We start from the raw sequence: 25595 nt of genomic DNA on the forward strand, positions 1-25595 counted from the left end.
AGGCGGAGGCTGCGGTGAGCCGAGATCACACCTTTGCACTCCAGCCTGGGCAACAAGAGCAAAACTCCGACTCAAAATAAGTAAATAAATTAATTAGTATAATAAAAAGCACTGTGAGACTTTACAGGTTTTTTCATGCTCACTCTTCAGAGCCCTGTGTGTTTTCACACTTACAGTGCATCCTCATTCAGACTGGCCCCATGTCCAGGGTTCCGAGGCCGCAGGTGGCTTGTGGCTGCTGTGGCCCTTTGAGAGTTAGATTTAATTTGGGGAAGATCGGTGGGTGCAGAGGAGAGGGGAGGCTGCCCAGAGAGGCACCTCCAGGTGACACGTGCTTGGGGCCAGAGCTGCACACTGGGGACAGCTGAGTGTTGGGGGGTGTGCAGAGGTGTGGCTGAAAGGGGAGGAGCAGGGAGTCCCAACTGGTGAGGGCTGTCACCACACGGCACCAGCCCTCTCTGCATTTCTTCCTGTCCTCTCACAGTGAAAGGGAAGGACTTGATGAGTCCTGCTGCTCAATTACCGCTGGATGAACTCTTGGAGACAGTCCTTATATGAGTTACACTAGTTTAAAAAATAAAATGAAACGAAATAAAAGGAGGGCTAGAGGACCTATGCTTGGGTCCAAGGCAGACTGCTCCACCCAAACACACCTGTGAGCTTGTCCCAGGAAAGGGGCCAGATCTGAACTGATTGCCATCAAACATGTCTAATGCTCATCCCTCCATCTGGAACGTCCACCCGCCCTCAGCTAGGGAACACCTCCTCCAGTGCCCGGTCAGAACACAGGACCCCTCTGTGCACCCGTGCCTGGCACCTCCTCCATGCTTCCTGGGCCCCTGGTTCTTTGCAGCGGTGTCTGAACCCTCGCTAGGCTGTGAGCTCCTAGAGGCCAGATGCCAGGCCTGGCCTTCCCTACCTCCTCCATGGGCCCAGGCTGCACTTTCTATCCTCTCCCACCTGTCTTGGCAGTTGAGTCCGCTGTTGGGCCAACCTGGATGGCCCTGCCCAAGAGAGAGGAACCAAGGGCTCTGGCCTTTTATCTCCCTTCCTAAATGAAGTTTCCCCAATCTATAGGAGCTCCTGCAGGACTCCCTGAAAGAAGAAGAAAGACAGGCAGGGAAGGAGTGGGAAGCAGGATGGGGAAGGCAGATGCTCTGCCAGCAAAGAGGCAAAGAGGAACTGAGCCAAGTCTCCGCTGTGGGTTGGCATAAGTGGGTCCCTGGCAAGGGAAGAGAAAGTGAGAAGAAGAAGAAAGGCTGACCGGGTTGGGAGGTGGGGATAAAATATAACCGACACACACACACACCCCACACGCTAGCCATAAGGGTACAGCTCAATAGATTTTTGCCACCTGGATCAAGAGGAAGGTCATTTCCAGCACCCCATAAGGTTCCCCCATGTCAGGCCAGCCGTGGCGTGGTGGCTCACGCCTGTAATCCCAACACTTTGGGAGGCCGAGGCAGGTGGATCACTTGAGGTCAGGAGTTCGAGACCAGCCTGACCAACATGGTGAAACCCCATCTCTACTAAAAATACAAAAATTTGCCAGGCATGGTGGTAGGCGCCTGTAATGCCAGCTACTTGGGAGGCTGAAGCAGGAGAATTGCTTGAACCTGGGAGGCAGAGGTTGCAGTGAGCCAAGATCACGCCACTGTACTCCAGCCTGGGAGACAGAGTGAGATAACATCTCAAAAAAAAAAAAAAAAAAAAAAAAAAACAGGTTCCCCCACGTCTCTTCCCAGTCCTATCCTAGGCAGGTTTGATGAAGTGATGTATTGCCAGCAGAACCCCGGCTGATGCCTGACCTGCACATCTCATCATCACTCTGTGCAGGCTGCAGATCAAGCTGCAGCAGGCATGGGTCTCCCTCCTTCTCCAAGTGGAAAGAATAGCAGCCTTCATTCACTGGAACCTTCTATGTGCATGGGAGCGGGGGAGGGGGAACTATTCTAGTCACTTACATACGTGGGTGGTAGGTCCCAAATAAGGAATGCAAGAAATATGGCATTAATTGGACTTTCTTTAAATCAAGTGAAATCCTTGCCAATTAACATCCCACCGGGCTGCTCAGAAATCCAGCCTTGGATATGACAGGGGCTCCAGCCCTCCCCAGGATTCTCTCTCGCTCACGGGGTTTTCTAGAGCACCAGAGCTACAAGGAGACCCTGGACCAGATCATCTATCTGCCTTGGTTACCATGGAGATGTCTATTTTCCCAGAGGATGCAATCCCTTCCTGGAGGGAGATTCTGCTGCTTCTCTGCCACGCTGGCGGCCTTGGAGAATCTTATTGAGGTCAAGGGTCCCAAGGTGTCCCACACAGCCATGCCCTTGTCACATCCCAAGGAGATCACCATGGAGAGGTGCCCACCTCCATCCTATCCTCATTCGAAGGGGCTCCCTCCTGTCCCCCGCTGCTCTTGGAGGCTCTCTCTCTCCCTTCTCCTCCGGGAAACTGGCATAATCTGTTTAGTGGTTTCATAACTGTACATTTTTATCCAGCTGTACATAGTCTCCTCTTTAAATCCCCTCAACAGTCTATGAGAAGGGCATTATTGTCTCTGTCGTACAGAGGAGAAAACACAGGCTGAGAGGGGCCAAGTCGCCCGGGCAACAAGATGGAGAAGATATTCAGATACAGACACTCCAGAGCCTGTGCTTTGTACCCTGCCCTTGGCTGCCCAGGTGACAGCACCTCAGAGCACAGTAATAAAGAAGCCAGCATTAACAGCAGGCACACATGTCACTTTCAAACTAATTACTCCTGCCTCCATGATTACTCCTCAGGCTCCTGGGGCTGGGGTAAACTCCCCCACTGGAAGGTGGACTTTGGAAGACCCTTCTGGGAAATGCTCCCAACTTGGGAGAACAGCGCTTCAGACTTTAGACCCAGGAAGAGATCACCCAGGGCTCCTTTTACGGGACATACGACTGAAGCCAAGAGGTAAACCAGGTCACCCACAAAGCTGGTGGCAAGTCAAGAACTGAGTCTCAGGCCTGGTGCGGTGGCTCATCCCAGCACTTTGGGAGGCCAAGGTAAAGGATTACTTGAGCCTAGGAGTTCAAGACCAGCCTGGGCAACATAGTGAGACCTCAACTCTACCAAAAATTTTAAAAATTAGCTGGCCATGGTGGCGCATGCTGTAGTCCCAGGTACTCAGGAGGCTGAGGCAGAAGATCACTTGAGCCTAGGAGTTCAAGTCTGCGGTAAGCTATAACGGCACCACTGCACTCCAGCCTAAGTGACAAAGCCAGACCTTGTCTCAGAAAAAAAAAAAAAAGAACTGAGTTGTGGCTGGGTGTGGTGGCTCACGCTTGTAATCCCAACACTTTGGGAGGCCGAGGCGGGCAGATCACTTGAGGTCAGGAGTTCAAGACCAGCCTGGGCAACGTGGTAAAACCCATCTCTACCAAAAATACAAAAATTAGTCACGCATGGTGGCACCTGCCTGCAATCTCAGGTACTCGGGAGGCTGAGGCAGAAGCATAGCTTGAACTCAGGAGGCGAAGGTTGCAGTGAGCTGAGATCGCACCACTTCACTACAGCCTAAACGACAAAGCGAGATTCTGTCTCAAAAAATATTTCAGTATGACAAAATATTGCATGCACACTGGGAAGGACAGTTCCAATTTATTCATTCAAACTCTCTCCCCAAACCCTTTCTAGCAGAACCATGTCTGTCAGTGTAAAGGTTCCAAGTTGGCAGGCTGGGTCCTTAGCTTCTCAAACGGGCATGACCATGAGACTGGGATGCCCATGACCTAGCCATGGTTCCTTCTTCCTGATGTCAAGGAAGCCAAACTATTAATCAAGTTTACTTAGTAAATATAGAATCAAAACAAAGTATCAGGCCAGGCACACTGGCTCCTGCCTGTAATCCCAGCACTTCGGGAGGCCAAGGCAGGGGGATCGCTTAAGCTCGGCAGGTTGAGGCTGCAGTAAGCCATGATTGTGCCACTGCATTCCAGCCAGTCTGGGTGACAGAGTGAGACTTTGTCTATATATATATATACACACACACACACACACACACAAATATATATATATACACACACCTACTCATATATATATACACACAAATATATATATACACACACACTCATATATATACACAAATATATATATACACACACACACATACACATACATATACACACACATACACACATATATATATCAGGTACACCTAGCATCTCCTCCTACAGTTTTTCCTCTGGGAGGCACGTGCCTTGTCTCACAGTGGACTCCTTCCTACCCTGTCAGCTGGAATGCTGCCTCCCCAGAGGCCTTCTCTGACCACTCCATCTGAAGGAGGCTGACCCTGTCACATCATCCTGTTTATCTCCTTTTTGGCACCTCTCACAATCTGTCATTATCTTTTTTTTGAGACGGAGTCTTGCTCTGTCGCCCAGGCTGGAGTGCAATGGCGCCATCTCGGCTCACTGCAGCCTCCTCTTCCCGGGTTCAAACAATTATCATGCCTCAGCCTTCTGAGTAGCTGGGACTACAGGCACGCGCCACCACACTCAGCTAATTTTTGTATTTTTAGTAGAGACAGGGTTTCACCATATTGGCCAGGCTGGTCTTGAACTCCTGACCTCAGGTGATCCACCCACCTCAGCCTCCCAAAGTGCTGGGATTACAGGCCTAAGCCATAGCACCCAGTCTCATTATCTTATTATTTGTTTAGTGGCTCTCTCTCCCGCTGGCCTTCAACTCCACAAGGGCAGTGACCCTGACTGTCGGGGACATAAACCAGCAATCCATGGGCATGCATATTTTTCTCTGGCTTGCACAGTGTTTTATCAAAACTTCAATTCATTCCTGTAATCCCAGCACTCTGGGAGGCCGAGGCAAGTGGATCACCTGAGGTCAGGAGTTGAAGACCAGCTTTGCCGGGAATAGTGGCTCTCGCTTGTAATCCCAGCACTTTGGGAGGCCAAGGCAGGCGGATCACGAGGTCAGGAGTTTGAGACCAGCCTGGCCAAAACAGTAAAACCCCATCTCTACTAAAAACACAAAAATTATCTGGGTATGGTGGTGGGCACCTGTAATCCCAGCTACTCAGGAGGCTGAGGCAGGAGAATTGTTTGAACCTGGGAGGCAGAGGTTGCAGTGAGCCGAGATCGTGCCATTGCATTCCAGCCTGGGTGACAGAGCTAGACTCAGTCTCAAAAAAAAAAAAAAAAAAAAAGGCCGGGCGCGGTGGCTCACGCCTGTAATCCCAGCACTTTGGGAGGCCGAGATGGGCGGATCACGAGGTCAGGAGATCGAGACCATCCTGGCTAACACGGTGAAACCCCGTCTCTACTAAAAAATACAAAAAACTAGCCGGGCGAGGTGGCGGGCGCCTATAGTCCCAGCTACTCGGGAGGCTGAGGCAGGAGAATGGCGTGAACCCGGGAGGCGGAGCTTGCAGTGAGCTGAGATCCGGCCACCGCACTCCAGCCTGGGTGACAGAGCGAGACTCCGTCTCAAAAAAAAAAAAAAAAAAAAAAAAAAAAAAAAAGACTAGCCTGGCCAACATGGTGAAACCTCGTCTCTACTAAAAATGTTTTTAAAAACTAGCCAGGGGTGGTGGTGGACGCCTGTAATCCCAGCTACTCGGGAGGCTGAGGCAGGAGAATTGCTTGAACCCAGGAGACGGAGGTTGCAGTGAGCCGACACAGTGCCACTGCACTCCAACCTCAGCGACAAAGTGAGACTCTGTCTCAAAAAAAAAAAAAAATCCATTTATTGGCAATATTTAAAAATCAAGAGATTTTATGTAAATACCTGGATTTCCTGGCACTCTTGAAAAAGATCTAGCACAATGGGCGGGAGGTGAGCGGCTACTGCAGCCCATAGTTCTTACTCCAGCCCCCAGTCCACCTCATTACATCACACTTGGCTGTTTGCACTCCTTGATCCTACTTACCTGCCTGGCCCCGGAGGCCTTTGAGTCTAAAACCCCTGGTCTCTTTTCACCACCCTACTTATCCCTGCAACTGAGAGTGTTGAAATAAATAAACCGAGAGCAAGCAAGGTTGACTGTTTTGAAGGAAATATTTCATCTAAACTCTGGGAAGGCTCTACTCCACATAAGCTGTGCGACATGAAGGACGCCCCCTGGTGCCAGAATTATTCTCAGGGAGGGCCCAGAACCAGTTACTATCCCTTGAACTCATGCCAATGAGCTGGGCACATTTTTTCCTTGGATGGATTAATCTAATCTAAATGAAAATTTTAGATCAGATTAACCCACTTTAGAATAAATCTAAATGGCCATCTAAATTATGCGGTTACCGTTTTGATTATATTATTGTATGTTGATTAATCAAACTGCCGCCCTAAATCCCTCTGTGACTCAGAGGGTAGTAGGGTGGGTAGGTAGGTGGGTTTGACAAAACGGGGATTTGTCGTGTTTGGGAGGCTCAGCATCTACATCCTCTCTAAGGAGTGTTCATCTACCCTATGAAACACCCCTTTTCGAGCAGGCAGGGATGCAACAGGGTCAAGAAGGTGGAACGTACCAAACGACACAGTGCGTAGGCGAGCTCGAAACCTCGGCCGGTTTTCTCGGCATGCAGACACCTTCCAACCGTACTGCGCAGGCGCCGAGCCAGACCAAGCTTTCCCTCCCCCTCCCAGCTCTCCTAGAGTCAAGAGGACGCCCTCCTGCCGCAGACTTCCTGCGCAAGCGCCATCCTATGTCCCCGCCCCCAAACCAATTGGAAGCTGCGCCGCCTGGGTGCTTGGGGCACGACGCCGTGGGTGGGGTCGGGACGTGAGGGCAGCGCGCTGGCGTCACAGGCGCGGCTATATAAGTGAACACAGGCACCGCCCCTCTGCCCCAGTCACTGAGCCGCCGCCGAGGACTCAGCAGCCTCCCCCTCGAGCCCCCTCGCTTCCCGACGTTCCGTCCCCCCTGCCCGCCTTCTCCCGCCGCCGCCGCCTTCCGCAGGCCGTTTCCACCGAGGAAAAGGAATCGTATCGTATGTCCGCTATCCAGAACCTCCACTCTTTCGGTAAGCTATGGGAAAGGTCGCGGGCTCGGGTGGGGCAGCGGGGCCTTCCGGGCCCGGAGACGTGTTCCGGGAAGCTGCCAAGCGCTCCGGGACTTCGTAAGCTCTGGCAGGGGAAACTTGTCCAGGGTCGCCGGGCAGCGGGATCAAGGCCTGGGCCCCGGGGTCGGACCCTGAGCGCGACCGGAAGGAGCAGGCGGGAGGTCAGCCCTTGGGCGGGCTCGGCGTCTCGGTGGCGCATTTACTAATGGCTCCCGGGCCTCTTCGGGCCACACCCGCCCCTCCTGTCACCCTTGCGTCACGTCCGTTACGTCACCACCCGTTGTCACGGAGTCGGAGGGAAAGGCGGTGCCAGCCCTAAGTGGCAGGCGTGTGCACCAATGGGGGTGGTAGGCTTAGCCCCGCCTCGGGAGCTCGGGTTCCGGCGGGTTGCATCAGCCGGGTGGGGCACCGCCTGCCAGCTCGGACTCCCCCGACACGTGATCGGCTTCCCAGGGAGGGCGGGAGGCCCGGGCGTTCCCCGAGCCTGGGGAAGCCGGGCGTCCGGGACTGACGTGCTTGGGGAGAGCCAGCAAAGGACACATACGGTCTGGCCCAAGCCCTGACGATTTCAGTGTTGTTTTCTACACGCGCAAAACACTTGGGAGCCGGGGACATGGCAGTGGTATCTGATCTTTGACAGCTCTGAACGAGCTTAACCTTTATTTTCAGACCCCTTTGCTGATGCAAGTAAGGGTGATGACCTGCTTCCTGCTGGCACTGAGGATTATATCCATATAAGAATTCAACAGAGAAACGGCAGGAAGACCCTTACTACTGTCCAAGGGATCGCTGATGATTACGATAAAAAGAAACTAGTGAAGGCGTTTAAGAAGGTAGGTGTTCAGTGAGATTGCGGGAAAGTCATAATGAATTTGTCTGCAAGGGGGTGCTAGCTGCGTTGTATTTATTGTTAGCAGAAGGGGTGATAAATGCATTCATGCCCTTGCTGGGCCTAATTTGTTTGGTTTCCTTTGTACTTGCAGAAGTTTGCCTGCAATGGTACTGTAATTGAGCATCCAGAATATGGAGAAGTAATTCAGCTACAGGGTGACCAACGCAAGAACATATGCCAGTTCCTCGTAGAGGTGAGTTCAGTAACTTCTTGATTTGTGCCCCTCTGCTGGCAGATCTCAGATCCTGTGTATGAGCTTCTGCTGGGGACATAAAAGTTGGCTTTGTAAGGCTGAGCAAAACCTCAGTTGGGTTTTAAAGTACATCGACTTCTGTTTTTTAGGAAAAAGCAGAAGGGACTTGTCTGCCTTTGGTTAACTGTTTCTGTGGATCTGCTTTACAGATGCAAATTTGAATAGCACATAGATGCATTGTAAAATAAGCCAAATGCTGGGTTGTTCCTGCATTTGTAAGGACATGAGTTTTTAAAAATGAATTTCCTGAATATTAATACTAAACTACTGTTATATTATCGGCTCTTGATATAATTGAAGAGGTTTCAGATACTTGATGAGTCTCATTCTCATACTAATTCAGAATCTTGGAAGGCACTGAGTGTTCAAAAAAGGTAGCTCTTAACTGAGTACCGTCCGTTGAACCACTGCACCCCTGGCTTTTGGGCAGTGTAGTAGCAGGAAGACAGGGTTGATGACATTAGAAATGGAGGCTTTAACTCTCCCTGTCCCCCATTTAAAACTTTGCCCTTTTGTCTTTTCAGATTGGACTGGCTAAGGACGATCAGCTGAAGGTTCATGGGTTTTAAGTGCTTGTGGCTCACTGAAGCTTAAGTGAGGATTTCCTTGCAATGAGTAGAATTTCCCTTCTGTCCCTTGTCACAAGTTTAAAAACCTCACAGCTTGTATAATGTAACCATTTGGGGTCCGCTTTTAACTTGGACTAGTGTAACTCCTTCATGCAATAAACTGAAAAGAGCCATGCTGTCTAGTCTTGAAGTCCCTCATTTAAACAGAGGTCAAGCAGTAGGCGCCTGGCAGTGTCAAGCCTGAAACCAAGCAATACCGGCATGTTTCAGCCAAGCCCAGAGCCCTAAGATCACAAACAACTATGGCCGGAACCTCCTCGGCTCTCCCTCTGCAGAGTTCTTTGCCCTAACAGAATGTTACCACCTGAACAGTCCTCGGTGAATCTGAGAGGAGAGGATGGGGTGAGGCAGCAGCACCAGCTGTACTACTGGAAGGGAGCTTTTGGTGGTAGATCCCCTGGTGTCTCCAACCTGACCAGGTGGACAGAGCTCAGAGAGGCCCACTTATCGCTAGCGAGGTGATAGGACATCTGGCTTGCCACAAAGCTCTGTTTGACCAGACATATCTTAGCTGAGGGATGTCCAAACATCAGAATGTGAGGCCAACCTTCTACCAGAGTTAAACTTTTGACAAGGGAACAAATCTCAAACTGATCCATCAGTCATGTAGCTAGCTGTAGAGCTTGCAACTTAATAGCAGCAGCTGCCCAATGCCATGTGAAGTAACAAACTGGTTTTTGGTTTTTTTCCCCCTTCAGTTTTAATGTTATGTGTAATGTATTTAAACCCTTATTTAAATAAAACTTGTTTTCAGAAATACCTGACTTGCAGATTATTTACATATAGTTGATCTTGTGCATATAAAGGAACCATAGAAATGGGCAGTGGAGGATTCGTCCACACCCACAGCTTCTCAACAGGGGCCTGAACTTGGCCAAGAAAAACTTGATGAGCTTGTCCCTCTGTGGTCAACTGTTTTTTTGTTCGTTTGTTTTTTGAGACAGAGGTTTGCCCTTGTTGCCCAGGTTAGAGTGCAGTGGCACAATCTCAGCTCACTACAACTTCCGCCTCTCAGGTTCAAGGAATTCTCGTGCCTCAGCCTCGGTAATAGCTGGGATTACAGGCAGCATGCCCAGCTAATTTTTGTATTTTTAGTAGAGACAGTTTAGCCATGGTGGCCAGGCTGGACTCAGACACCTGGCCTCAAGTGATCTGCCTCCCTTGGCCTCCCAAAGTGCTGGGATTACAGGCATGAGCCACCACGCCCAGCCAGTCAACTGTTTTTGCAAGCATTTAGCCAGAGTCATGCTGTCTTGTTAATCATTGTCCTAGAGAATGGGTTGCTTGGAAATCTAGGAGCCCCCTTGGTAGAAACAGCCTTGGTTTAGGGGTTCAGTGTGGAGAGTAAATGCAAGGGCTATAAAAAGGACAGTCATGCTGTGGGTTAAGGTCCACAAATCGCTAGCAATGTGTGTACTCTGGGTAGTGAGTTTGTAGTAGTAGAAGGTTTAATGAAGTATTTGGAGAGCTGAAGTTAGGTGTTGGGAGGCCATCCCTCATGAAGGACAATGAATGGCAACTAAAAAGACCCAGGTTCTGTTCCTGGGTCCATTAGTTTAGTTAAAAAGGCAAAGTTCTCCCACCAAACGTGTCTGGATACAGTCGCGCACTGCCTAAGGATGCTTCATTCAACAATGAGCCTCACAGTCGTGCTACAGTTAAGATTATAATACTGTATTTTTACTGTACCTTTTGTGTGTTCAAATACACAGATACTTAACATTGTGTTACAATGGCCTACAGCAAGCTTGTGTGGACGGCTTTGAATGTGGCCCAACACAAACTAATACATTTTGCTAAAACATGAGGTTTATTTTGGCGACTATTTTTTTTTTAAGGTCATCAGCTATTGTTGCTGTATTTTATTTGTGGCCCAAGACAATTCTTCCAATGTGGCCCAGGGAAGTGAAAAGATAGGACACCCCTGGCCTATAATTTCAGTACAGTACATGCTGTACAGGTTTGTGGCCTAGGAGTAATAGGCTATGTCATGTAACCTACGCATGTAGTAGGCTGTGCCATCCAGGTTTGTGTAAGTACACGATGATGTTCGTAGAAAACACAAAATCGCCTAATGATGCATTTCTCAAAACACATCCCTGTCGTTGAGTGACACAAGACTACTAAGTTTACTACCAGCCCATTTTGTAGATAAAGGTACAAGCAGTGAATTAGGTTAGAGCCCAGGTCGGGAAAGAGCATAGAACCAGGTCAGGTGTGGAGGAGGGCTGGTGAGAGGCGGAGCCAGGGGCAACTGCCCTAAAACTAAGAGGGGATTGTTTTAGAATACCACAGACTGAATAATTGATAGAAATTTATTTGGCTCACAGAAGTCGAAAGGCATGGCACTGGTATCTGGTGAGGGCCTTCTTGCTTCATCATAACATGGTGGAAGGGCTGGACAGCAAATGGGGGCCAAACCTATACTCCTCTTGTGAGCCCACTTCATTCGTGAGGGCAGAGGCCTAGGACCTAATACCTTTAAAAACTCCACCTCGGCCAGCCGCAGTGGCTCACACCTGTAATCCCAGCACTTAAGGAGGCTGAGGCGGGTGAATCCTTGAGACCAACCTGGGCAACATGGCACAACTCTGTCTCTACAAACAATACAAAAACTAGTCAGGCATGATGGCACACACCTCTAGTCCCAGCTACTTAGGAGGCTGAGGCTGGGGGAAGGACAGTCACTGGTGCTTAGGAAACCAAGGCTATAGTGAGCTGTGGTCATGCCACTGTACTCCAGCCTGGGTGACAGAATCTCCAAAAAAAAAAAAGCACCCCACCTCCCAATAACTGTTCTATTGGCAATTAAATTTCAACATGGGTTTTGGTGGGAACATTCAAACCATAGCAATGATTCTAACCCCAGCATCAGGAGCTTGTTGTGTTGAAGGTCCTACGAAACCGATCTGTTTCATGAACACAAAATAATTTAGCACTTGGCTCCAAGACTCCAAATACAGTGGCATTGTTCAAAATATTTGAGGGAATTTTTTTTTTTTTTTTTTTTGAGATGGAGTCTTGCTCTGTTGCCCAGGCTGGAGTGCAATGGCACAGTCTCGGCTCACTACAATTTCTGCCTCCCGGGTTCAAGCAATTCTCCTCCTCAACCTCCCGAGTAGCTGGAACTACAGGCACGAGCCACCACGCCCGACTAATTTTTGTATTTTTAGTAGAGACGGGGTTTCACCATGTTGGCCAGGATGGTCTCGATCTCCTGACCTTGTGATCCACCTGCCTCGGCCTCCCAACGTGCTGGGATTACAGGCATGAGCACCGTGCCTGGCTGGGTGATACTTTTAAATCAGTAAGATTCGACTGTAATGTAGAAAGGCTTTTCTTGGAGGAACTTCTAGAGCAACGCTGGAGGCCAGACACACAAAATACTACAGTATGAAAGAACAAGAGAAGAGAATTCCTTCTATGCTGTAGGTTGTGAACATGGCCAGGTTCCGTGCTAGGCTGTTCCGTCTCATGCTTTTGAAGGACCTCCAGTTCTCTAGGATGGGATTATTCCAAGTTAAACCATCAACATCTATTAAATCAGCTCTGTGGAGCCAAGTGAAACAAATATCTGTGAATGTAGAACTGAGGAAGTTGGTGAGCACCATTATCCAACTAATGTAACCTATCTCAGGCTGAATGAAGAAAAGTATAATTAAGAAGGCACAGTGGGCCAGGCGCGGTGGCTCACATCTGTAATCCTAGCACTTTGGGAGGCCAAGGCAGGCGGATTGCCTGAGCTCAGGGGTTCAAGACCAGCCTGGGCAACAATGCTGAAACCCTGTCTCTACTAAAATTCAAAAAAGTAGCCAGTCATGGCGGCTTGCGCCTGTAGTCCCAGGTGGGAGGCTGAGGCGGCAGAATGGCTTGAACCCAGGAGGCAGAGGTTGCAGTGAGCCGAGATCGTGCCACTGCACTCCAGCCTGGGCAAACAGAGCAAGACTCGGTCTCCAAAAAAAAAAAAAAGTTTTAATGGCCAGGTGCGGTGGCTCATGCCTGTAATCCCAGCACTTTGGGAGGCCAAGGCAGGCGGATTGCTTGAGTCCAGGAGTTCAAGACCAGCCTGGGCAATATGACTAAACCCTGTCTCTACAAAAAATACAAAAATTAGCCAGGCATGGTGTTGCATGCCTATGGTCCCAACTACTTAGGAGGCCAAGGTGGGAAAATGACTTGAGTCCAGGAGGCAGAGGTTGCAGTGAGCCAGGATGGCACCACTGCACTCCAACCTGGGTGACAGAGATAGACACTGTCTCGAAAAAAGAAAACAATGTGATGTGGACATTCCCAAGGTAAGTTGTGAAACCTCATCTAGAACCCAGGACTCACTGTGTACCCCTCCTCCCACCAGCTGGACCTGTACATTCACAATTTATGTAACTCATTTTCCCAGTGGAGCGGGAGCTGAAATAAATAAATAAATGCTCATCTTACAGAGGTGGTTGAGTGCTCGGTATCTGTAGTACACCACGGGGCACGTCAGGCAGACCCCCTGCACTCAGGTTGCTGACTGCCTGATACGTGGATATAAGACCAGCACACAGCCTTACACAGGACAGAAAGGGACCCAAAGAGCTACAGGATCTCTGAGGACTGGGAAATCTTCCCCACTCCCGTCCTCAGCCAAGGGGGCCAGGAAGGCTGCTTATATAGAGGAGGTGCTGTCTGAAGCCAAGCATTTCGAGCAGAGAGAAAGAGTCACACCCAGAAGTGAAAAGGCTCCTGGAAGCTGGCGCAGTGGCTCACGCCTCTAATCCCAGGACTTTGGGAGGCCAAGCCCAGCAAATCACTTGAGGCCAGGAGTTCAAGGCCAGCCTGGCCAACATGGTGAAACCCTGTCTCTACTAAAAATACAAAAATTAGCTGGGCGTGGTGACGAGTGAGATCGTGCCACTGCACTCCAGCCTGAGCAACAGAGCGAGACTGCGTCTCAAAAACAAAAAACACAAAAAAAAGGAGGATTGATTATGCTGAAAATGTCCGTCAGCTCTCTGCTCCTTCATCCCCGTCTCCCACCCCCAACCCCCTAGCCCTCCTGCTGCCATCCCCACCCTCTACAACAGCCACACCCTAGGACAAACTGAGTGTTTCATAAAATGGTGTTATGAAGACAAAATGAACACTGGTCAGCTAAAACTGCACAGGAAGCTACAAAACAACTTTAGAACCTATTCCAATTCCTGTCAACTCTATGAATAAGCCAGAAAAACAGGTAGCATATTTGGAGAACTGAATGTGACCCCCTTCCTGGTTTATCAGCCTCAATGGTGCCCCCTTGTGGCAGTAGTGTAAAAACACAGTTTACTGTGCGCAAGGCTTTACAATTTTTCAATTAAGAGCTCCTTGACCAATTTTTAACTTTTTTTTGGAGACAGAGTCTCACTCTGTTGCCCAGGATGGAGTGCAGTGAGGTCTCCTGCTAGGCACCATGCACCCTTGCTGCCCCTTCCTGCTCAAGCCTCTCGTTTCTTCCACTCTAAATGTAAGCATTCCCAAGGGACTGTCTAATTGTCTTTCCCTCTCCCTCGATGGTCTCACCCTATGTCATAGCTTTGTTTGTCTTCATAGCTTTGTGTGTCCAGCGACGACTTCTCACCCAAGTCCAGACTCCATCGATAGCTCTTTGCCACGTTCATTCATTCATTCATGCTCATGGAGCGCTCACTTGGTGCAAGTGCTGTGCCAGGTGTGGGGGCCCAGTGATGAACAAGAGAAACCACACTCCTCATGGGTTTGCAGTACTGCAGTTAGGGAGTCAGATGCTAAACCAATCATCGTATAAATACTGAAGAATTTTAACTGTGTTTAGAAGGGGCCATATTCGGGCTTGTGACAAGGAGAGGCACAATCTCTCCTCTTCCTGCTTTTTTTCTCCGTCGCACAACTATATGACTTATTTATAGGGCAACAATATAATTTATTTGTTTGATTTTGGCCATCTTCCCCTACTAGAACATAAGTTCCGTGTGGGCAGAAACCTTTGTCTAGGGCTGTATCCCCAGGGCTTCCAAGAGTGTCTGGCACATACTAGGTGCTGAATATGTGTTTACTGGATGAATGAATGGGTCAGATTATGAGACATTTAAAATTGACAGAGTTACCCTCTATAAATTATGTGACTTGCTAGGGCTAGGCACAGTGGCTCACGCCTGTAATCCCAGCACTTTGAGAGGCCGAGGCAGGCGGATCACTTGAGGTCAGAGGTTCGAGACCAGCCTAGGCAACATGGTGAAACCCCATCCCTCCTGAAAAAAAAGAGTTATGTGACTTGCTCTCTCTCCTTTGCGTCCCTACTTGGTAGAGCCGGAGGGAAAGACCGGAATTACATCAGTAGTTCTCAGAGTCTGGAGACTATGTTAGTTGCCTGGGGTGGGGGTGGGAGAGAAGAGATGTGTGCTACTGGTATCCAGTAAGAAGTGGTCAGAGATGATGCTAAACATCCTATGACCCACAGAACAGCTTCTTACCCCCACACAAATAATTATCTGCCCCAAAATATCAACAGTGCTGAGGTTGGGAAACCCTGGGTCACATGAACCTCTGGGAACTGTCATAAACTCAGGCAAGCTTTTCAGAGTCACCCACGTGACTGTCTTCTATCCTGTGTCCTGCAGCCGAGCAGCTGCTGTCTCTCTCACTGAGTCTCAACATGTTTTGGACCCAATAATCCTTTCCCCTGTTGCATCAGCAATCCAGAGGACCAACTTGAGAATTTTAGATCTTTTTCATCATATGCCTGGTATATGCTAGGAATTTTATTTTATTTATTTATTTATTTATTTATTTATTTATTTATTTGAAATAGATAAAGACAGGATCTCACTCTGTTGCCCAGACTGGTCTCAAACTCTTGGACTCAAGTGATCCTCCTGCCTCTGCCTCCCAAAGTGCTGGGATTACAGGCTTGAGCCACCATGCCCGGACTATGCTAGGAATTTTTTTTTTTTTTTTTTTTTTTTTTTTTTTTTTTTTGAGACGGGGTCTCGCTCTGTCACCCAGGCTGGAGTGCAGTGGCCGGATCTCAGCTCACTGCAAGCTCCGCCTCCCGGGTTCACGCCATTCTCCTGCCTCAGCCTCCCGAGTAGCTGGGACTACAGGCGCCCGCCACCTCGCCCGGCTAGTTTTTTGTATTTTTTAGTAGAGACGGGGTTTCACCGGGTTAGCCAGGATGGTCTCGATCTCCTGACCTTGTGATCCACCCGTCTCGGCCTCCCAAAGTGCTGGGATTACAGGCTTGAGCCACCGCGCCCGGCCTATGCTAGGAATTTTAAGTAAAAGATAATTGGTTGGTAAATTATATGATAGTTTCTTCCTTCTCTAAAGTGCATTTAAAGTATAATCTGTGGTAATCATCAAATTCAAAGACTATTTTGACTTTCTCCGTTAAAAAAGTGACAAAACACAGTGTTTATTTATTTATTTTAGATCTCCCAGGGACTCACTAACAAATATCGTGTATATAATTGGAAGAGAAAGCAAGCCAAGTGTGGTGGTATGTGCCTGTAGTCCCAGCTACTCAGGAGACCAAAGCAGGAGGATCACTTGAGCCTAGGAGTTTGAGGCTACAGTGAGTTATGATCACACCACGGTACTCCAGCCTGGATGACAAAGTGAGATCCTGTCTCAAAAAAGAAAAGAAAAGAAAAGAAAGCACCAAACAAATTGAAAAGTGATATTACATTATGTTTGGTTATGAGAACACATATATATTAAAATGCAGATTTAAGCCGGTCGTGGTGGCTCACACCTGTAATCCTGACACTTTGGGAGGCTGAGGCAGGCAGATCACCTGAGGTCAGGAGTTTGAAACCAGCCTGGCCAACATGGCGAAACCCTGACTCTACTAAAAATACAAAAATTAGCCAGGTGTGGTGTACGCGCCTGTAATTCCAGTTACTCAGGAGGCTGAGGCACTAGAATCACTTGAACCCAGGCGGTGGAGGTTGCAGTTAGCCGAGATGGTGTCACTGCACTCCAGCCTGGGTGGCAGAGCAAGACTCCATCTCAACGTAAAATAAAATAAAATGCAGATTTAAATTTCATTATGAGTGTTGTATTAACACTGAAGCTCATTAGGATCCCCTGCTTATACTCACTACATTAAAATATGAATTTATAACTCTTGTATTTTTTCCCTAGAGCATGATATAAGACAGTTTCAGGATACTCATATCCAAGAAGTTTGCAAATAGTACGTGAGAGATGTAGGCTGTCTTTGGACCCTATAAATGAAAAGCCAAGACCGGCACAGTGGCTCATGCCTGTAATCCCAGCACTTTGGGAGGCCGATGTGGGCAGATCACGAGGTCAGGAGTTCAAGACCAGCCTGGCCAACATGCTGAAACCCCATCTCTACTAAAAATACAAAAATTAGCCAGGTGTGGTGGTGCACGCCTGTAATCCTAGCTACTCAGGAGGCTGAGGCAGGAGAATTGCTTGAACCTGGGAGACTGAAGTTGCCATGAGCTGAGATGGCACCATTGCACTCCAGCCTGGGCGACAGAGCAAGACTCTGTCTCAGAAAGAAAAAAAAGAAAAGCCAAATCAGATATAACCATCACTGAATTTTCTCCGTCAACATTGTTTGTGACATCCTGCAGCCCTCTTAATCGGTCGACCTGCAGGTCTGGTGAGGCTTAGTGGGAATGGCTGGGTAGATCACCATCACTTCACCACCCGCAGTGGTTCTGGCCTGAGACTCCGAGGCCTGAGCCCAGGCTTGGTACCACTGAAGGGCTCCCTGGTTGATTCCCCTGCCAGCCAGATACCCACACCTCTCACCTAATGCAGTTCTGCTCAATCCATACTCAATTCATAACTGCCGCTTTCGATGTTTCTACTGTCCATTGTTGTGTGCTCCAATGCAGATCTAAAACTGCGATGGAATGCGCACTTATAAAATCTAAAACTGCGATGGAATGCGCACTTATAAAATCTAAAACTGCGATGGAATGCGCACTTATAAAATCTAAAACTGCGATGGAATGCGCACTTATAAAATCTAAAACTGCGATGGAATGCGCACTTATAAAATCTAAAACTGCGATGGAATGCGCACTTATAAAATCTAAAACTGCGATGGAATGCGCACTTATAAAATCTAAAACTGCGATGGAATGCGCACTTATAAAATCTAAAACTGCGATGGAATGCGCACTTATAAAATCTAAAACTGCGATGGAATGCGCACTTATAAAATCTAAAACTGCGATGGAATGCGCACTTATAAAATCTAAAACTGCGATGGAATGCGCACTTATAAAATCTAAAACTGCGATGGAATGCGCACTTATAAAATCTAAAACTGCGATGGAATGTGCACTTATAAAATCTAAAACTGCGATGGAATGTGCACTTATAAAAACTAAACGATGTCACTGTCTCTTTTTAACCAGTGCACAGATCACAATATAAAGTCTGCTAAAGCTGGGTGCAGTGACTCACGCCTGTAGTCCCAGCACTTTGGGAGGCTGAGGCAGGTGGATCACCTGAGGTCAGGAGTTCGAGACCAGCCTGACCAACATGGTGAAACCCCATCTCTACTAAAAATACAAAAACTGAGTGTGGTGGCGCATGCATGTAATCCCAGCTACTCGGGAGGCTGAGGCGGGAGAATCGCTTGAACCCAGGAGGCAGAGGTTGCAGTGAGCCGAGATCACGCCACTGCACCCCAGCCTGGGTAACAGAGCGAGACTCCATCTCAAAAAAATAAATTAATTAAATTTAAAAAAAAAAAAGTCTGCTAATTTTATGGTCTAAAGTGCTGCATCTCAAAGTTTTTTCTTTTTTTTTTTTTTGAGACGGAGTCTCGCTCTGTTGCCCAGGCTGGAGGGCAGTGGCTCAATCTTGGCTCACTGCAAGCTTCGCCTCCCGGGTTCATGCCATTCTCCTGCCTCAGCCTCCCGAGTAACTGGGACTACAGGCACCCGCCACCATGCCCGGCTCCTTTTTTTTTTTTTTTTTTTTTTGTATTTTTAGTAGAGACGGGGTTTCACCTGTGTTAGCCAGGATGGCTAATCTCCTGACCTCGTGATCCACCTGCCTCAGTCTCCCAAAGTGCTGGGATTACAGGCATGAGCCACCGTGCCCAGACCTTTTCTTTTCTTTTTTCTTTTTTTGAGACAGTCTTGCTCTGTCGCCCAGGCTGGAGTGCAGTGTCGCCATCCCAGCTCACTACAACCTCAGCCTCCTGGATTTGAGCGATTCTTGTGCCTCAGCCTCCCAAGTAGCTGAGATTACAGGCACGCACCACCACGCCTAGCTAATTTTTATATTTTTAGTAGAGATGGGGTTTCATCATGTTGCCCAGGCTGTCTCAAACACCTGACCTCAAATGAACCACCCACCTCAGCTTCCCAAAGTACTGGGATTACAGGCATGAGCCACTGCATCAGGCTATATTGAACTTTTTTTCAAGACAGGGTCTGGCTCTGTTACCCAGGATGGAGTGCAGTGGTGTGATCAATCTAGAGGACCAACTTGAGAATTTTAGATCTTTTTCATCATATGCTAGGAATTTTCTTTTCTTTGTTTATAAATAAAATGAATCACTTGAGTCTCCCAGCCTCAAGTGATCCTCCTGCCTCAGCCTCCTGAGTAGCTGGGACTACAGGCATGCCCCACCATGCCCGGCTAATTTTTGCATTTCTTGTAGAGTTGGGATCTCACTATGTTGCCCAGGCTGGTCTTGAACTCCTGGGCTTAAGTGATCCTCCCACCTTGTCCTTCCAAAGTACTAGGATTATAGACGTGAGCCACTGCATCTGCCTTTCAAACTTTAAAATGAAGATTGTTGAAATGGAGATTGATTCAGTAGATCTGTGGTAGGGCCTGAAATTCTGCACATCTATCAAGCTCCCAGGTGATGCTGAACAGCAAAAATCTTTAGTGCTGGCTCCAAAGTGGGTGAGTCATAATTTCTCTGAACCTTATATTCCCCTTGTGCTTGTTTCCTCCTGTATCACAGAAATGGAGCGAGAATTAATAATTTGACACACAAAGGGCATCATGTTTGTGTTCAATGTTCGTTTATTTTTCAACCTCTGTGCTCCCTCTGCTTCCTGTTTTTAACCAATTGTCCATTATGGGTATAAATTAACCATAAAGGACTCTGATTAAAGACAACTTAAACTGCGCAGCGACCTGGGCTGCTGTGGCTGGGTAACGGCTGGCGATAGTGGCTGTGGATCGAGGGAACCCGTGTGGACACCTGGGCGCTGCAGGGTCCCGGCCGCTGTGTGTGCACCTCCTGTCCAACAAGCACTCTGTTTTAAAGATCTTTTATTTTACTTTTTTTTTGAGTTGGAGTCTCTCTTTGTCACCTAGGCTAGGGTGCAGTGTCACCATCTTAGCTCACTGTAGCCTCCTCCTCCTGGGTTCAAGCCATTTTCCTGCCTTAGCCTCCTAAGTAGCTGGGATTACAGGTGCCCGCCACCGCACCCAGCTAATTTTTGTATTTTTAATAGAGATGGGTTTCATTCACCATGTTGGCCAGGCTGCTCTCAAACCCCTGACCTCAAGTGATCTACCTGCCTCGGTCTCCTGAAGTGCTGGGATTATAGGCGTGAGGCACCAGACCTAGCCAATATATTTTTATCTCAATTTTTTTATATTAAATCCTCTTTCTCATGTCTAACCCCACATGGCTTCTCTTGTTTGAATAATTGCCCTTGCCAGATGCTTCTCTGCTTTGTCAGTTTTTCCCTCTCCAAAACTCCAGACTTCAATTTTCTTTTTCTTGATACAGAGTTTTGCTCTTGTTGCCTAGGCTGAAGTGTAATGGCATGATCTCAGCTCACTGCAACCTCCACCTCCCGGATTCAAGCGATTCTCCTGCCTCAGCCTCCTGACTAGCTGGGATTACAGGCATGCACCACCATGCCCGGCTAATTTTGTATTTTTAGCAGAGACGGGGTTTCTCCATGTTTGTCGGGCTGGTCTTTATTTTTTTTTTTTTGAGATGGAGTCTCGCTCTGTCGCCCAGGCTAGAGTGCAGTGGCCGGATCTCAGCTCACTGCAAGCTCCACCTCCCAGGTTCACGCCATTCTCCTGCCTCAGCCTCCTGAGTAGCTGGGACTACAGGCGCCCGCCACCTCACCCGGCTAGTTTTTTTGTATTTTTTAGTAGAGACGGGGTTTCACCGTGTTAGCCAGGATGGTCTCGACCTCCTGACCTCGTGATCCCCCTGTCTCGGCCTCCCAAAGTGCTGGGATTACAGGCTTGAGCCACCGCGCCGGCCTTTTTTTTTTTTTGAGACGGAGTCTCTCTGCTAAAAATACAGAAATACTCTCTACTAAAAATACAAAAATTAGCCAGACATGGTGGTGAGCACCCGTAATCCCAGCTACTCAAGAGGCTCAGGCAGGAGAATCACTTGAACCCAGGAGGCGAAGGTTGCAGTGAGCTGAGATTGTGCCATTGCACTCCAGCCTGGGCAACAAGAGCGAAATTCTGTCTCAAAAAAAAAAAAAAGGCTAGGCACGGTGGCTTACGCCTGTAATCCCAGTACTTTGGGAGGCTGAGGCGGTGGATTGCCTGAGGTCAAGAGTTGGAGACCAGCCTGGCCAATATAGTGAAACCCTGTCTCTACTAAAAATACAAAAAATTAGCTGGGTGTGGTGGCAGGCACCTGTAATGCCTGCTACTCGGGAGGCTGAGGCAAGAGAATTGCTTGAACCTGGGAGGTGGAGGTTGCAGGGAGCTGAAATCCTGCCATTGCACTCCAGTCTGAGAGATGGAGCAAGACTCCATCTCAAAAAATAAATAAATAAATAAATAAATAAATAAATAAATATAAAAAAGAATAAAGTTCTGATACATACTACAACATGAATGAATCACGAAAGCATCATGCTAAGTAAAATAACCCATACACAAAAGGCCATATATTGTATGAATCCAGTTAAATTAAAGGCCCAGAATAGGCAAATTCATGGAGACAGAAAGTAGATTTGTGGTTTCCAGGGAAAAGGGGGAATGAGGAATGACTGCAAATGGGTGTGGGGTTTCCTTTTGGGGTGATGAAAGTGTTCTGAATTAGATAATAGTGATAGTTGCACAAATGTGTGAACTAAAAGCCACTGAAGCTGGGCTTGGTGGTTTGCATCTCCAGTCCCAGCTGCTCAGGAGGCTTAGGTGGGAGGATCATTGAGCCCAGAAGTTTGAGAATAGCCTGTGTAACACAGCAAAAAACCTTTCTTTGGCTGGGCATAGTGACTCATGCCTGTAATCCCAGCACTTTGGGAGCCAAATGCAGGAGGATCACCTGAGTTCAAGACCAGCCTGGGCAATATAAGAAGACCCCAGCCAGTCACAGTGACTCACGCCAGTAATCCCAGCACTTTGGGAGGCTGAGGCGGGCAGATCGCTTGAGGTCAGGAGTTTTTGAGACCAGCCTGACCAACATGGTGAAACCCCATCTCTACTAAAAATACAAAAAAATAGCCAGGTGTGGTGACGGACACCTGTAATCCCAGCTACTTTACTTGGGAGTCTGAGGCAGGAGAATCACTTGAACTCGGGAGGCGGAGGTTGCAGTGAGCCGAGATCATACCACTGCACTCCAGCCTCGGTGACAGAGCAAGACTCCGTCTCAAAAAAAGAAAAAAAAAAGAACCTGTCTCAAAAAGAAAGTAAATAATATAGAAGCCACTGAAGTGTATACTTTCAAAGGGCAAAAGGTATGGTATATAAACAATATCTAAATAAATGGCTATTTTTTTTTTTTTTTTTTTTTTTTGGAGACAGTCTCACTCAGTTGCCCAGGCTGGAGTGCAGTGGCCTGATCTTGGCTCACTGCAACCTCCACCCCCTGAATTCAGGCAATTCTCCTGCCTCATCCTCCCGAGTAGGTGGATTACAGGCATGTGCTACCACACCCGGCTAATTTTTGTATTTTCATTAGAGACTGGGGTTTCACCATGTTGGCCATGCTGGTCTCGAACTCCTGACCTCAAGTGATCCACCTGCCTCAGTCTCCCAAAGTGCTGGAATTACAGGCGTGAGCCACTTCGCCTGGTTAAATGGCTTATTTAAAAAAAAAAAAAAAAAGAATTGCATCATTTCCAAAGCTGGCTGGGTGGGCACATTATGAGCAGGGCTGTTGCCCTTGCTACGTGGCAGCATCTCTCTGGCTCATGGACAGAAATGACCTCTGCCCTCTGCCAGGGATAGTTTGGAATTAGGTGGATTTATATATGCAGCATAACTTCAGTAAAGCTTGAAGAAATGCACTGACCATTCTCCCTTCTCTGAAATAGCATTCTCAATAGTGAGGTCATAGGCAAAATCAGCCATCAAAACCTCCCCCATGGCCCTTTGAGCCCACTGTGTGTCACTCCAACCCACCCCACTCCTGGGCTCGATAGACAACAGAGTAAAGGGAGGAGAAAGACCAAAGACCCTCTCAATCACCATTGTGTCCCCAGGGTCAGCACAGTGCCTGACACAAAGCAGGCACTTGGAAAATTTGTGTTGAATAAACAGATGCATGGATGAATGAATGAAAGGGTGAAAGCATGTGGTCTCTAAGCAGGCAGGAGGGTCTGGGATGACGGGCCCTGGTGGAGGGGCTGACACTGAATGGGGTGACAGACCATCCAGTGATGGAGGAAAGGAGAAAAGGACAGAAGGGGGACTTAGGCAGCTGTGTTCACGGTAGGGAAAAAGGGGCTGATGTCAAAAGACCTTGGGAATGAAAGAGAGATGATTCATCACAGTTGCCAGGTAACAACCAAGCTGCAGAATATTAATTTGCAATTGAATCAACTGGTCAGTTTCGGAACTTTTCTGTCGGTTTTTGCAGGGAGTGGGAGACAGGAGCTGAGGAAGGAGTGGAGGTGGCCTGGCAGGGACCTGGGACCAGCCTGGCAGGTTCAGAAGCAGGACAGTGGCAGCAATCTATGTGCATCACACAGAACTGAGATGACAAACCCTGGGAGGGGTAGGCTGGCTGAGAGGAGCCAGACAGTGGAGGAGCTGAAGGTCTCAGTGAAGACAGATTCAGCAGGAGCGAGGCTTCTGGAAGGGGTGGGATGGGAGGCTGTGGGCAGACAAGAGGCAGCAGCACATGGAGTCCAAGACCCTGGGGTCCCCAACTCAGCTCCTTCACCTCCTACCTGTGGGGCCAGGGGTGAACCATTCAGCCTGGAACACACCCGAATAGACTCCTCTCATCCTCTTACAGAGGAGCCTTTAGGATTATTTTTCCCAATTAAAACCACTGTTGGCCGGGCGCGGTGGCTCAAGCCTGTAATCCCAGCACTTTGGGAGGCCGAGACGGGCGGATCACGAGGTCAGGAGATCGAGACCATCCTGGCTAACATGGTGAAACCCCGTCTCTACTAAAAAAAAAATACAAAAAACTAGCTGGGCGAGGTGGCGGGCGCCTGTAGTCCCAGCTACTTAGGAGGCTGAGGCAGGAGAATGGCGTGAACCCGGGAGGCGGAGCTTGCAGTGAGCTGAGATTTGGCTACTGCACTCCAGCCTGGGCGACAGAGCGAGACTCCGTCTCAAAAAAAAAAAAAAAAAAACCACTGTTAGGCCAGGCGTGGTGGCCCATGCCTAAAATCCCAGCGCTTTGGGAGGCCAGGAGGGAGGATCACTTGAGGCCGAGTGATCCAAATACAAAGCCTGGGCTGAGAACAACTGCTTCGAAGGCACAGGTGGGCATCAGAGGAGAAAAGGAGAGAGGAGGCTCAGGAGAGAAGCGGGAGCCAGAGTAAGGAGAGCCACTATGTTCTGGCCTTGACAGCCCAGCCTGGGCCCAGGGGTGGTGGGCAGCCTCTCCAGCCCAGTCTGCGAGCAGCTTGCAGGCTGCCCTCTTGGCCCTGCCATGTCACCATCACCACTCTCAGATAGCAGCTGAGGCCAGAACCCAAGAACCCACTTCCCTCTACCTAGCCCCCTACCCCAGGGGGGACCATGGATGCCCTCATTGACGCAAACACCTTCCAGGTGTCACTGTTTGTCCCCGGAACCATCGCATCCTCCAAAGCCCTGGTTACCTGGGCCAGAATGATTGAGTCGTCATCAAGCTCTTCCTTTTCTGCCATCAATAACCAATTAGGAAGCCAAGGCACTGCCTCCCTGACAGCGGTTTGCAGCTCATCAATAGTGATCTGTTTCCCAAAGCCAGCCCTGGCGGGCAGGAGTGTGCCCGGTCCACTGAAAAGCCTCTCCCTCCTCAGGGAATGGTCTCCTCCACAGGGAACCCTTGTTATTCTGTTACTCTTTTTTCCTTTATTTTTGAGATGGAGTCTCATGCTGTCGCCAGGCTGGAGTGCAGTGGCACGATCTCAGCTCACTTCACCCTCTGCCTCCCGGGTTCAAGCAATTCTCCAGCCTCAGCCTCCCAAGTAGCTGGGACTACAGGCACACACCGCCATGCCTGGCTATTTTTTCTTTTCTTTTTTGTTTTTTTTTTTTTGTATTTTAGTAGAGACAGGGTTTCACCAAGTTGCCCAGGCTGATCTTGAACTCCTGAGCTCAGGCAATCCGCCTACCTCGGCCTCCCAAAGTGCTAGGATTCCAAGCGTGAGCCACCACGCCCAGCCGTCTGTTACTCTTTTATGCTCCTAGAATCTAAACTCCATCATAGCAATGAAAGGGTCTGTCCTGTCACAGTCATCTCTTTTTTTTTTTTTTTTTTGAGACAAAGTTTCGCTCTTGTTGTCCAGGCTGGAGTGCAATGGCACAATCTCAGCTCACTGCAACCTCTGCCTCACATGTTCAAGCGATTCTTCCGCCTCAGCCTCCCAAGTAGCTGGGAT

General features: G+C 48.7%; 1 protein-coding gene across 1 annotated transcript; it reads left to right on the forward strand.

The window, feature by feature from the left end:
* Nucleotides 1–6832: 6832 nt before the first annotated feature.
* EIF1 (eukaryotic translation initiation factor 1) lies at nucleotides 6833–9580 on the forward strand. The gene is made up of 4 exons (XM_005584190.4): nucleotides 6833–7010; nucleotides 7719–7882; nucleotides 8033–8134; nucleotides 8719–9580. Exons 1-4 carry the CDS (start codon nucleotides 6980–6982, stop codon nucleotides 8761–8763), a joined length of 342 nt encoding a protein of 113 aa, XP_005584247.1. The 5' UTR covers nucleotides 6833–6979; the 3' UTR covers nucleotides 8764–9580.
* Nucleotides 9581–25595: the final 16015 nt, after the last annotated feature.

Source organism: Macaca fascicularis, chromosome 16, assembly GCF_037993035.2.
Source record: "Macaca fascicularis isolate 582-1 chromosome 16, T2T-MFA8v1.1".
NCBI classification, from domain to species: domain Eukaryota; kingdom Metazoa; phylum Chordata; class Mammalia; order Primates; family Cercopithecidae; genus Macaca; species Macaca fascicularis.

Excerpts from the sequence above, each read along its gene's own strand:
- EIF1 (XM_005584190.4), top strand. The coding sequence starts at position 6,980 with ATGTCCGCTATCCAGAACCTCCACTCTTTCG. Across the intron at positions 7,883-8,032 it reads TAGTGAAGGCGTTTAAGAAG|AAGTTTGCCTGCAATGGTAC; the intron begins GTAGGTGTTCAG and ends TTGTACTTGCAG. Across the intron at positions 8,135-8,718 it reads TATGCCAGTTCCTCGTAGAG|ATTGGACTGGCTAAGGACGA; the intron begins GTGAGTTCAGTA and ends TTGTCTTTTCAG.